At 50.3% G+C, this 13289-nt stretch overlaps 1 protein-coding gene and 1 pseudogene across 1 annotated transcript; both read right to left on the bottom strand.

The window, feature by feature from the left end:
- Window positions 1–6113: 6113 nt before the first annotated feature.
- On the bottom strand, window positions 6114–8380 carry LOC119353833 (annotated as a pseudogene).
- Window positions 8381–10510: 2130 nt separating this feature from the next.
- Window positions 10511–12847, bottom strand: LOC119280370. The gene is made up of 3 exons (XM_037561241.1): window positions 11991–12847; window positions 11070–11597; window positions 10511–10830 (listed from the first exon to the last, which is right to left on the bottom strand). Exons 2-3 carry the CDS (start codon window positions 11418–11420, stop codon window positions 10669–10671), a joined length of 513 nt encoding a protein of 170 aa, XP_037417138.1. The 5' UTR covers window positions 11421–11597; window positions 11991–12847; the 3' UTR covers window positions 10511–10668.
- Between the last annotated feature and the right edge of the window lie 442 nt (window positions 12848–13289).

Here is a 13289-nt window from a genome sequence, read left to right as displayed (position 1 = left end):
TACCCATGTTGGCTCCCACATGCTCCACGATGATCTCATCGGATGAACCACGATGTCGAGGATTTAATCAATCTCGTACGCTATTCCCTTTGTCTATCGATATGTTACTTGCCTGAGATTCGATCGTCGGTATCCCAATACCTCGTTCAATCTCGTTACCGGCAAGTCACTTTACTCGTACCGTAATGCATGATCCCGTGACCAGACACTTGGTCACTTTGAGCTCATTATGATGATGCATTACCGAGTGGGCCCAGTGATACCTCTCCGTCATACGGAGTGACAAATCCCAGTCTTGATCCATGTCACCCAACAGACACTTTCGGAGATACCCGTAGTCTACCTTTATAGTCACCCAGTTACGTTGTGACGTTTGGCATACCCAAAGCACTCCTACGGTATCTGGGAGTTACACGATCTCATGGTCTAAGGAAAAGATACTTGACATTGGAAAAACTCTAGCAAACGAACTATACGATCTTGTGCTATGTTTAGGATTGGGTCTTGTCCATCACATCATTCTCCCAATGATGTGATCTCGTTATCAATGACATCCAGTGTCCATAGTCAGGAAACCATGACTATCTGTTGATCAACGAGCTAGTCAACTAGAGGCTCACTAGGGACATGTTGGTGTCTGTTATTCACACATGTATTACGATTTCCGGATAACACAATTATAGCATGAATAAAGACAATTATCATGAACAAGGAAATATAATAATAATGCTTTTATTATTGCCTCTAGGGCATATTTCCAACACGACTCACCACAGACTTTTGCACATACGGTTGCAGCCTCGGGAGAACTTGCTCCCTGACCTGAAACGCCCGCTCCGTTGGTCCGCGAACTTCTTGTGCTTGACTTGCACTCATGCCAGGTGTGCATGCAGGTTTTCCTGATGTAAAGACCAGTCCCACTGCTCACCGTCCGGCAAAGCTAGCTGGGATGCCGGCCAGGTGGCCATGCTCCCCTCGTTGGCTTCGACCCCGTACAGAGCTTTGAAGGGAGAGCAACCCAGTGATGAGTGGAACGAGGAATTGTACCAGAATTCAGTAGCGGGAAGCCAACGACGCCATTGCTTGGGAGTGTCGTGAACGGCACAGCGCAAGTACATTTCCATGCACTGGTTGACGCGCTCACTTTGGCCATCCGTCTGGGGGTGGTAAGCTGTGGAGTAGAGGAGCTTGGTGCTCGCGCCGGCCAAAGTTCACGCCACAGCACACTGGTGAAGATTTTGTCGCGATCGCTGATGATGGATTTGGGGATGCCGTGGAGCTTGACGACATTGTCCCAGAACACGCGCGCCACCTGCGTTGCTGTGAACGGGTGTCGCAAAGGCACGAAGTGAGCGAACTTTGCGAAGTGGTCGACAACCACCATGATTGCATCATACCCCTCGGACTTGGGCAATCTTTCGATGAAATCCATGGTGAGGTCTTGCCACGGTGCGGAGGGATCGGCAGGGGTGCCAGTTTGTCTGCGGGCTTGCGAAGTTCATGCTTGGCTTGCTGGCAGACCTGGCACTGGCGTACAAAGTTGTCGACATCTTGTTTCAGGCCCTTACACTCGAAAACTTTCTTGACGTGCTCCGGAGTGGCCGCCCACGGCGCTGTCGTGCATCGCGCTGATGAGCTTGGTGCGTAGAGCGATGTTGGCGCCAATCCACAGCCGGCCCTGGCGCCGTATGAGTCAACGGTACAGTTCATACTCGTCATCATCTGGGCTGTATAGTGCAAGTTGTTGCAGCCGTTCTTGCGCGTCCAGATCAGTGGCATAGGAATTGACCACCTCCTGGATCCACGCGGGCTGGAAAAGGGATAGAGCGTTGGCGCTGAAGTGGCTGCCCACGCGGGAGAGCCCATCTACTGCTCCATTGTCGATGCCGCGCTTGTACTGAAACTTGAACTCCGGGCCGACGAGCTTCGACATCGCACGGCGCTGGACGTCAGTCACCAGTTGTTGATCGCCCAACATGCACAAGCTCTTGTGGTCGGTGAGGATGGTGAACGGCCCGCGCTGCAGGTAGGAGCGCCATTTGTCCACCGGCATCATGACTGCCAGAAACTCCTTCTCATAAGTTGAGAGTTTCTGGTTCTTCACTCTCAGCGCCTTGCTGTAGTAGGCGACCGGGTGGCCTTCTTGCACCAGCACTGCGCCAATGCCGGTGTCGCAGGCGTCCGTCTCGATCGAGAAAGGCTTGTCGAAGTCGGGGAGGGCGAGCACCGGCGTGGTCATCATCGCCTGCTTGAGCATGTCGAAGGCGCGCTGCGCGGACTCGGGCCAGTCGAAGCCTTTCCTGGTGAGCTGCAACGTGAGGGGCTTGGCGATGATCCCATAGTGCGGCACAAATTTGCAGTAGTAGCCGGTGAGCCCCAGGAACGCGTGCAGCTCGGTGGCATTGGTCGGAGTAGGCCACTGAGCCATGGCTTCTGTCTTCTCGGAGTCGGTCGCTACGCCTTACTTGGAGATGACGTGGTCGAGGTAATCGATGTGATCTTGCGTGAACGAACACTTCGACATCTTGGCGAATAGCTGGTGCTCACGGAGCAGGCTCAAGACAAGGCGAAGATGTTGCAAGTGCTCTTCCCAGGTCTCACTGAAACCAAAATGTCGTCAAGGAAAATGATGACAAACTTACGTGCATACTTGGCGAAGATCGCATTCATCAAGCACTGGAAGGTTGCTGGAGCATTTGTCAGGCTGAACGGCATCACTCGGAACTGGAAATGGACGTGGTGGGTTTTGAATGCAGTCTTGTGTTCGTCTTCTTCACGCACGCGAATTTGGTGATAGCCTGCCCGTAGGTCGAGCTTGGAGAAGAAAGCAGTGCCGGCTAGCTCGTCGAGGAGCTTGTCCACGATCGGCAACGGAAACTTGTTCTTCACTGTGATGTCGTTGAGGCGTCTGTAATCGACACAGAACCGCCATGGTCCGTCCTTTTTCTTCACCAGTAGTACAAGAGCAGTGTACGGGCTGACCGAGTGTGTGATCACGCCGGCGTCGAGCATCTCTTTCACTTGGCACTCGATTTCGTCCTTCTGTAATGGCGAGTAACGGTACGGTCGTGTGTTTGTAGGTTGAGCCCCTTCTTCCAAAGTGACTGCATGATCGTACTGCCTATGAGGAGGCAGACCGGTGGGCGTGGCGAAGACATCGACAAACTCCTCCAATAGGTCACTGATCGGCGTCTGCGATGGAATGCGAGACTTGGGTCTGGGGGGTTGCATTTCCACCATGGCCATTGCCCAGATGTCATTGCCAGCGATCAGTTTGCAGAGCTCGGTCGGCTGAACGGCCGCGAGCGTGGGCGTCGTCTTGGGTCGAACACCTTGTAGGGTGACCAACTCGCCGTCGTGGAGGAATGAGATGAACTTCTCTTGCCAGTGACATGTCATCTGACAGTTTTTCTCTAGCCAATCCATGCCGAGGATGCCGTCGTAGGCGCCGATGTCGAGCTCGTACATCGGCGTCGAGAAGGTGTGACCCTGCATCCACCACTTGAGCTCAGGAACTTGGTGAGAGCAGGTGAGACTGTCGCCGTTCACCACCCGCACGTCCAGGGTAGCGATCTCTTGTGTCACTGCACCGACGCACTCGACGAAGGACTTGTTGACAAAACTGTGTGTGCTTCCGGAATCCAGCAAGAGCAACATGACCTGATTACCCACCAGTGCACGGAGACGAATGGTGCTAGGCGCCTCTGAGCCATCCAGTTCGTGCGCCGATATGGTGCAGCACTCCAGAGGGGGGAACTGCGGGCTCTGGGGCATCAAGCAAGTCGAGCGCGTGGACCGCGTCGTCGGTCAGCACTTGTCCGTACGTGCCGACCTGGATTGTGAGCAGTTGCGCTTGCGGATTGCAGCGGTGCTCCCGGCTGTATCGATCGCCGCACTTGAAGCAGAGTCTGTTGGCGCGGCAAAATTCTTTGAGCTGGCGCTCGCGCACGTAGTCGTCTGGTTGTTGGCGTGGCGCAGCGCTCGGGCGCGCTTGTGGCGCTGGGGTGGGTGGCTGTGGTCGTGGCCGTGCCCATGCCCGTGGCATGTTGAGCTCTTCCTCCTGAATGCGGGCTAGGATCGACGCGCGCGTGATGCTGGTGGGGGCTTGGAGACGCACGGCCGCGCGCAGCTCGTCCTTGAGGCCCAGCAAGAACTACGTGATGAAAAACTTGGTGGAGAGCGATGGGTCGAGCGCCAGTAGGTGGTACATGTGGCTGTCGAACACCTGGCGGTACTCGCTGACGGTGCCACTCTGCCGGAGTTGGAGAAGCTTGTGCATCTCAAGCTCGAACTCGTCGGCGCCAAATTCCTCGATTATCGCTGCGTAGAACGCCTCCCATCCCAGGCCACCATGTGTTTGACGAAACGCTTGCAGCCAGTGAGCGGCCTGGCCCTCGATGTACAGCGTCGCCGTGGTGGCCCAGCTCGACGGCGGCACGCGGTAGAGGTCGAAGTAGGTGCAGCAGTGATCTAGCCAGAGGTAGGGCGCCATACCGTCGAAGCGCAGAAAATCGTGCTTGGGCGGCTTGATGTAGTTGTCGTGGTGTTGGTGGTGTTGTGGCTCGCTCTGCTGCTGGAGCGGCGCATGAAGTAGAGATGGGCGCTGATCTGCGAGACGTGGAGACGGTGGCGGTCCTTGTTGTTGTTGGGGCCCGGGTGGGTGACGCAGAGGAGGCGGCGGGGGTGGAGGTGGTGACGGGTTGAGGACGGTGCCCGATCCTGATCCGCGCGGTGACGGCGACCTCTCGAGCGTCTTGCGCGTCTCGTCGACGTCAGCCTGGGTGAGATCCACCTGCTTGGACAGCGCCCGCAGATCTTGCGCGACCTGCGCGTTGAAGGCGGCCTGCACCTCGAGTCGCTTTTCATGGTCGACCTTCTGCTCGTCGAGGCAGGCGAGGACTGTCTCCATCAGGGCCTTGAGTGTGTTTGTGTCGTCCATGGCGGACAGCGGCTGTCGCGTCTGAACCGAGGGTTTGGACGATGCCGTTGCTCTGCTCCGAGCCGATCTAACCCCGCTGGGGATTTTGGGCGATTTGCCGGAGCAGATCGCACCCGCGACGGTGGATGTTACAGATCAAGGCCAAGAGGATTCGTGGAGCAGCGGAAAAAAAAATTGTAACAGGAATCGGTGGCTCTGATAACCAAATGTCACGTCCCAATTTGGATCGAGGATACCAGAGTAGGCAGGAAGAGAGAAAGGGGGACGAGGATGGCGTGAGGAAGGGGATGAGCGAGAGAGAAGTGAGGTGAGAGGATTCGATTACTCAATCACAGCCTGCCCAATACAATGCTCACCCAGAGGTTAAGTACCACTCGACCCGGCCTGGCCACACACACTTACAGCTGGCTCACGCACACACTCTACGCTTGGCACGGCCAACTGGCAGTCACCCGGTGGTGCCTTATGCTACCGTGGTAACAACGACGTACCGGTTTCCTCGCCGTCACTTCTGCCGTAGGCATGGGGCATGTTTTGGGTCGATCGACCCCTTCTCTTCTCTGCCGACTGATCGCGTGGGCTATGTGAATCACGGCGTCGAAGAGGTGAATGCTGATCAAGAAGATTGTGAGATACCGGAGCTGGAAGAAATTAGCGAAGATAGCAGCAATGGATAACGCCAATCAGAGGAGGAGGCGCCTGGTCATGAGCAGGAAGAGGTAGAGCAGGTGGTAGTGAAGGAAGAGAAGAAGGTGGTGGGCGTGAGCAACACAAGCTGATGGTGCGGGCGAGCGCCGAGATCGAGCAGCAGCGTGTTCGTCGACATGCCACCAGCCAGTGTGGCCGAGGCCATGAGGGACATCTAGGACAGTTTCTCGAAGATCACTGAAACCGCTGGCGAGGTCTCGGTGCTGCTGGAGGTCGTCCCATACCAGAAGAAAGGTACAGTCCTGACACACTTCTTCCCTTGTCTCAGGTCTGAACTTCTGAATTATCCCCTGTCATGTAAATTGCTTTTCTTCAGACTAGAACAGAGTGAATCATGCAGAACATCTCCGCAACAGCAACAACAATAACAACAGCAGTGGTCTTGTATTTTTTTTTGTGTGTTTTCTAGGTGTTACTCATACAAATATGGCAACATATTATGGATCAGGAATATCTGTTTACTATCTTATCTCACCTTTCCAGCAACATCAGTGCAACGCCAAGTTCTCTGGTTGGGTGACATAAGGAGGCATGGGGAGAGCAATATTAAATTTCTGGCAAATATGCTAAGTTTGCCCCTGCTACTCCTACCTGATATGCATGTAAAAAAGTGTTACTATGCCAGGAAAAATAGTTGAAAGAAAAGGCATATAATCAGGTTTGTGGTAACGTTATTCCTCATTCATACATATCAGCTATAGTTTCAGTGAACAAAATATATATTACCGATGTAATACAAGGTTGCCACAAACCTGATTATATACTCTATTATGAACAAAATACATTCATATCAACTATAGTTTTAGGTTTGTGTATCAAGCAGGAGTTATGATTGGTACCCCAGGGATTTATATACTCTGTCGAAGTGTATATTACAACAAATACACTCAGTTGAGTCTTTATTTACCACAGATACTATGAGAATATTACTCCCTCCGATTCATAATAAGTGTCGTAGCATTAGTTTAAATTTGAACTAAAACCAGGATACTTATTGGACTGAAGGGAGTATAAGAATTAGCTGAAAGTTCTGCAAAAAAAAAAAACTTAATTACCAACTTCTAGCTTGCTAGGTATCATTTCTTTTTCATAAAATTTACAGTAGTAGAATTTTTTTTCCAAGGAAACCATTTTTACACAAATAGAAATACTTTGAAATGTGGCGGGGTAATCTTTTGATACATCCCTATGACATTGCTTCCAAAATTTAACCTATTATAATTTATGTCTGATTATTTTCAAGGATTTAGCTAACATTGTTCGAACTTTTTTTTACTATAACCGCTATGCATTGAAGATTAGGAGTAGAGTACAAAGACTAGCGCAGAAGCACCAAAGAAGAACAGAAAAGAACCTGCAGTTGCTAACCAGTGCTGGCTTCTCTAACATTGTTCGACTTTCAGACAGAGAAGATGTAATCCTCAACGAGGAACTGCTAAATTGGACAAGCACACAAGTTTACTAACCTGGATATCCAGGTATACCAACAATATCCCCCTGCTTCACAACACTCTGGCATTTGTGGAATTCAGTATCGGCCACCTCTGAGCCACAAACAGAGATTAGAATCTAAAAACCACTTCATGTATTTTGGTGATGGAAGACAAATAATACAGTTAAAGGCACCATAATGAAAATAAACATGCATCTTATATGCCAATTTCATCATCTTTATCCAACTGGTGCAGCTGATACCTGTGGCCCCAGCCATGACCTGAACCTTCACCCCAATCGACATAGAGATCATAAAAGAATAGTCTGGATGAGGAAAATCTCTTGCTCATGACCGAGCAGGAAACTTTGGCAGTGCTAACTATAGTTACTTTTACATTGAAAGAATCAATATCAGCCAAGCTTTCAGTGACAGTCAGCAGTTGTTCACCAACACACAAGCTGCTGTACTTGGCCACATAGTCCACGATGGAGATCGCGACCTTGAACTTGTGCGGATAGTGGTTGATGCCCGCTAGGTCTAAATAACATGATTGTAATCAAATGGGCAATGATTGTGCAATTTCATGTTTTTTCTGGTATTTCTCAGGATAAAAAAGTGGATTTCTCAGGATTACAAGAAACCATGAGTCAAGAATTTTCTAGATTTGACCTGCAGAATATATGTGCAGGCAGAGATTTTCGTTGGCACCACACACCCTCTAGTGGAAGTGTGCTGGCCTTCTTTTGAGAATTTACTACACTTCTGAGAGTTCACACACACACACACACACACACAGTGAGATGTTTGCTCTGATTACTGAGATGGCACGGGACTAAAATACATGAGAGCTCAGTTATATAGGATTATATAACAAGAGGAATTAAATGGAAACAAATAAGTTACTAAACTGCTGGAAGGAGTAATACCAAATATCTACACGCTACGGATAATGGTAGGCGCACGGAAAACATAATTAAGAAACAGTATAACTAAGCCACCTACACTCATCCTCGGCGATTTAGAGTCCTAAACCGTCTGATCCCACTTGTGAACGACCAAGATCATCAGAGTGTCATGTGTGCCTCATTTGCTTCATCCATGGCATTTACCGGCCAACCCAACTTAACCAGGCTGCTACTCTACAAACCAAGCTAGAACCCTTCTTGTTAACCAGGCCGAAATGTTACGGTTGAGTTGTCGGGAAAGGATAACTCTTGTCGGATGGGCCTACCTCTCAGTGTTGCACGTCGTAGTGTTGTTGATGTATAAACAAATCTTTTTGGTGGCCTCTTGTTCATGGGGGCTTTGGGATGTGTGAAGTCACTTCGTGGGCTTTCGTTCTTATAATGCACGGTCATGTTTCACTTTGGCGACTATGGAATCTAAATAGTAAATATACTTCTCAATTTTTTGGCAACATACTTCTCATATAATCGCAGAAGCTTGTGGAGAAAACAAAGATACACCTTTGGGCAGCAATATTCATTGACAAGCTAGATAGATAACATCAATAGCTTTGTCAACATTTTTGCTTGAGGATGAGCAAGGTTTAAGCTTGGGGAGGTTGATGAGTGGATTTTGCATCACTTATTATACTCTATTCTAGTGCAAAAATCCCTCGTGTCATATCCATCTAGCAAATTTACATGTCCACAATGCATAGTTTTCGATCTTTACCCGCTTTACCAAGTTCATTGCACAAATTTAATTTTTGTTAACTCCCCTTTTTTGTCTTTGTACGTGTATTGGCATTTTCTTGTACTTGGTACATCAATAAGGACCAAGTGGAGCTAAACTAGAGGAGTTCTAGGCATCAGATTTAGGTGCTTTGGAGAGTTGGATAGTTTGAATTTTCCGGTGTGGCCAAATTGATGATCCAATACCATGGGTGTATTAGGCTTTCCTACCAAGAACGCCCAAATCAGAGTTTGTATGAAGAAATGAAGATCAAAACATGAAATTGCATGTACAGTGTCCAGTAGAGAAGGCGACGCATGGTATGACCGTACCAAGTCATACCAACCTATCAAGGCTGCGAAATAAGCCATAACTTATGTGATTCTTCACCAATTGTGTCCCGTTTGTTCCTATGTAGTCCTTGGTGACAAGGGAGGTAGTGGGAGAGGATTTGGCTCCCTTAGAGCTATTGGATGAAGGGTTATGTGAAGGGTCTATGGAGGAGACCCATGGAGACCTCCAACCCTAGCTGCCGCCAGTCATCATCATCAAGCCCCATCTACCCCATCACGTGCCGCCATACCTTTATTGTTGTGACAAAGCCATTTCCATCATAGAGGAGGGGCCAAAAGAAGGAAGAAGGAAGAGAAGGCTCCACCAACACCCGACACCATTTATTATGTGGTAATCTTCATTTAACATTTTTATCCCAACTATTTAGAAGCAAATTGAAAATTAAAATAAAAGTTGTGAAAAATATTTTAAACTTGGTACAGTGTCGTAATATTGGTACACGTGTCTGTCATAAATATTATGTCATTTTTGAGAGTACAAAGGATGGTGAGCTACTCGACCATGGAGGATGAGTTATTGTGCGATGCGTGACTGGCCGTATCCGCGGATTTCATCAGCATGAGCAGAGGGAAGCCCTTCTAGGAGTAAGTGCATGAAAGGTTTCACGCACGAAAACACATTGCGCCCTACGACATGTACATCATTCAACCACGCAACGTGAGGTCGTCATCATATTGCTGGCACAGTATCCAGATCAGCGTCATCAAGTTTTGCAACTTGGTTAGTCAGCTCGAGGCAAGGTGGTCATTGCACGAGGACATGGACTGGATGGTAAGTTTTACTTCCTCTTGCTCAACTTGTTGATTGATTCATTCACTCAATGTTGGTCTACACATTATATGTAGTCCACACGTGCCACCATGGTGTACCACAGGGCAGAGGGATAGCCATTTACGTGCACATACTGTTGGATAAAGTTGAAGGGGGGATATGTGTGAAACGTCATGATCCGTTTATGAAAAACTTGTTGGACATCTGGGATCTAGTCGAATTGGAGACATTGTTTGCATGCTATGTATGGACGGTATGTGTTATTTTCTACCCAAATTTTGCTAAATACCACCCATTTTGCATGAATTTTGCCCGGTTAGTTAAAATCCGGTTTGAAATATATGGCGTCCTCCTGCATCCGCGTCCACGGACTGATCCCCTGTCCGTTGACGGAAGTGGAAGAAAAATTGCGGGCTGCTGTTGGAGATGCCCTAAGTTTGAGGATTCTGTTAGCTCCACTTTTCTTTAATTCCTGATATTTGAGGAGGAACCTTTTGAGACACCGTTCATCAGATTAGAAGAACTCGCAAAAAAAAAAACAGATTAGAAGAATGCCACTCGATCCACTCATCCAGATGGAAGATCATAACATGAAGAACGGCATTCGACCCAGAGGCGAGACTAACTAGACATGAACTGAACGCTGCTCATCTACTACCATCAGTCCAGCATTTTCCTTCGCGCACATACCAGCAACTCCGGCGTTTCTCACCATACACTCGCTCTAGCTCTATACAGATCACGGGCAAACACGACAGACACGCACGTATCCGCCTGAAGACGGTCATGGCGGCAGAAAGGGGCGGCGGTGGTCATGGTGCGGCGGCCAACGCACGCCTTCTCTCGTGCAAGGAAGCAGGAGGGGCGCCGGTTGCGCCAGGAACGTCGGGTACCGCTGCCCCGGCATCACCACCGTCAGGTCCGCCGCCGCCACCACGGCCTCCATCTGCAAACGCAGTGCAAAAGATAGATAATCATCAGGGATTGATTCAGGTTCAGGTGAGACAGCAACGCGCCCGTACCACGCACGTAGTCATGCAGCTACTGCAGACACGGGCGCGACACGACGTGTACGTCCGTCCTCTTGTCACCGCTGACACGGCGCACGTGAACCGGACGCACGGCCACGCATGAGCAGAGCACAAGCAAAGCAGCTCGCGGAGGCCAGAATCTTTCTTTACTCACCTTGGGCGGAGGCGGGAGCTTCTCCGGCGAGCCGTGGTCGCGCGGGTGCCTGCCGGGGTGCGAGTGCGGCGGCTGGGCGCGGCGCCCGTGGACGTCGCCGTCGCCGTCGTCGCGGGAGCCCCGGGAGGCCGCCCATCCGGGCTTGATGAGGTGCTCGAAGATGGCCATGAGGAGGAACATGGCGATGAGGATGGCGGTGGCGGCGAAGCCGAAGGAGATGGCGCTGGCGTTGGTGGAGGAGCCGATGTCCTTCATGGAGGAGGCGCCGTCGTCCCTCGCGTCGCCCGACGGGGTGGCGGCGGCGGCGTCCCCCATCCACGGCCTCGACTGCTGCCCCGCGAAGCTGCTCATGGCTATCGAGCTAGACGACCGATTGCTCGCTCGCACGGCTCCTCCGTGATCTTGGCTCGGTTCTTCAGTTGTGCTAGCTCCACCGCCTAGGCAGGGGAAATGCGGGCGCTGAGTTCACCGTGCCCTCCCTTATCTGCTCGCCATGCGCATGTGACGCCCCTGAATTCGCATCACGTTCTACATGTGAAGAGGTAGAAAACTATAAGAAACTTGCGGCACGGCTGGCACCTTCCACTCTATGACATTTGTTTTTTGCGTAAGCAAGATTTGGTTGGATAAGCACTCTGGTGTGGCAATCCGAACCAGGTGTCCGGAATTGGTAACTGCAATGCCATCACACCACGCACACGCATACTAATCACACTGCTATGGAAGAAAGTAAAATGTAGAGTATCCTGTTTGTTTCTGTCTCTCATCAAGTCAAGAATAAAGCTGAAAGGCATACAGAAAAAGGAGAAGAGCAGGGAAGCAGAAGGACGGGCTGAGGCTGAAACCCAAGTATAGTTGCAAGTACTCATTCTTGAACCCCGGGGAGTCAGGAACACCAAATTGCAGGCAAAAGAAGCTCACCTTTAGCGGTACTTCCTCCCTGCAGCAGCCAAGAAGAGAAGAAGCATCAACTGCCTGTTTGCCTGCGTCCAGTTCTCGTGCAAAATGCAAGAACCCTACAAGACGGAGGAGCAATATAGCTTGGAATTGGATATAGGACGTCTCTCTGTATCTACTTAAAGGGAGGAGATCTCAGTCGGGCAATGGTGGTGGGGGGGAGGGGAGGAGTGGTCAAGAGGGGGAGGAACAAAAGGAAAAGGTGGGAGAACAAAAAGAGCGTGGGCGGGCTTGGCCTTGGGGGCTGCCCACCTTCTTCTACAGAGATTCAACAGCCTGATGATGCACGAGACCGGTGAGAGGGAAGGCTGCTGCAAGAGAGAATGGTGCAGAAAAATAATCACAGAATCATGTTTGGGCCGGGCACCTCAAAATCAAAGCAGCGGCTCCTCATCCCCATGCACATCAACCACATGACCCTACGACCATTGTAGCGGATTGATTTGCAGTAGAGCAAAGCAGAGTAGAGGAGGAAGAAAGGAGATGGAAATGATACAGAAGGGGGCCAAGGGAAAGGCAAAGCTAGCAGCTAGAGAAAGGGAAAGAGGCGCATGAAAAGAAGTGTAGATGGAGGGTCTGGCCTCGGCCTCGCGCAGGATCCCCAATCAGATTTTGAAAGTCAGTGTCAATAATGGGGGTGCGTGTCAGGCGGCTCAGGTAAGATGGCAGGATTGCACTGCTGCTCCTGCTGGAGCGCGCCCGTTTCTATCTGCCCGGCACCGCATCTTGGCATGTGAAGTTGTGAACCGTGATGTGACACGACATGAGGAGGAGCAATTCACAAAGTGATTTCGTGCTTGCTCAGAAAATGGCAAGGCATTTGGAACGGGGGAGAACCAAGGAGATGAGATGGGATGAGGAGAATGGGGGAAGCAAAGCACATCCCTTTGCTTGCAATGGGAAAAAGAATGCCCCAAGGGAGAATTTGTTTGCTGCTACGGGGAAGCAAGAATATTATTTTGCAAGTGAATGTATGTGTGGTGTGCGGACGACAGGGAGGCGTGGCCTTTTGAGGCTCCAAGGCAGCAGGGGTCCTACTGCTCTACTGCAACCACATGACCATCGTGCACACACACACACTCTCTCTCTCCGCATTGAACCATTGTACACTCAATTGTACAGGCTGCTCTCCATCTGAATCCACTCCAACATCAGATGGTGTACTGATTTCCAGGATAAGCGCACTGCATGGTCTAATTATCGTCATCAGTGTGTCCATGATAACATATACATAATCTAATTACTAATTGAGCGTTTTAAGCA

The sequence above is a fragment of the Triticum dicoccoides genome, chromosome 1A (genome assembly GCF_002162155.2).
Source record: "Triticum dicoccoides isolate Atlit2015 ecotype Zavitan chromosome 1A, WEW_v2.0, whole genome shotgun sequence".
Lineage (NCBI taxonomy): Eukaryota > Viridiplantae > Streptophyta > Magnoliopsida > Poales > Poaceae > Triticum > Triticum dicoccoides.
This window is presented reverse-complemented; position numbering and strand designations above follow the sequence as displayed.

What these genes read in the sequence shown, in the direction of transcription:
- LOC119280370 (XM_037561241.1), bottom strand. Translation starts at nt 11,420, where the DNA reads ATGAGCAGCTTCGCGGGGCAGCAGTCGAGGCCGTGGATGGGGGACGCC. An exon ending in AGCTCCCGCCTCCGCCCAAG is followed by an intron (nt 10,831 to 11,069) that starts GTGAGTAAAGAA and finishes CTGCGTTTGCAG; the next exon opens with ATGGAGGCCGTGGTGGCGGC.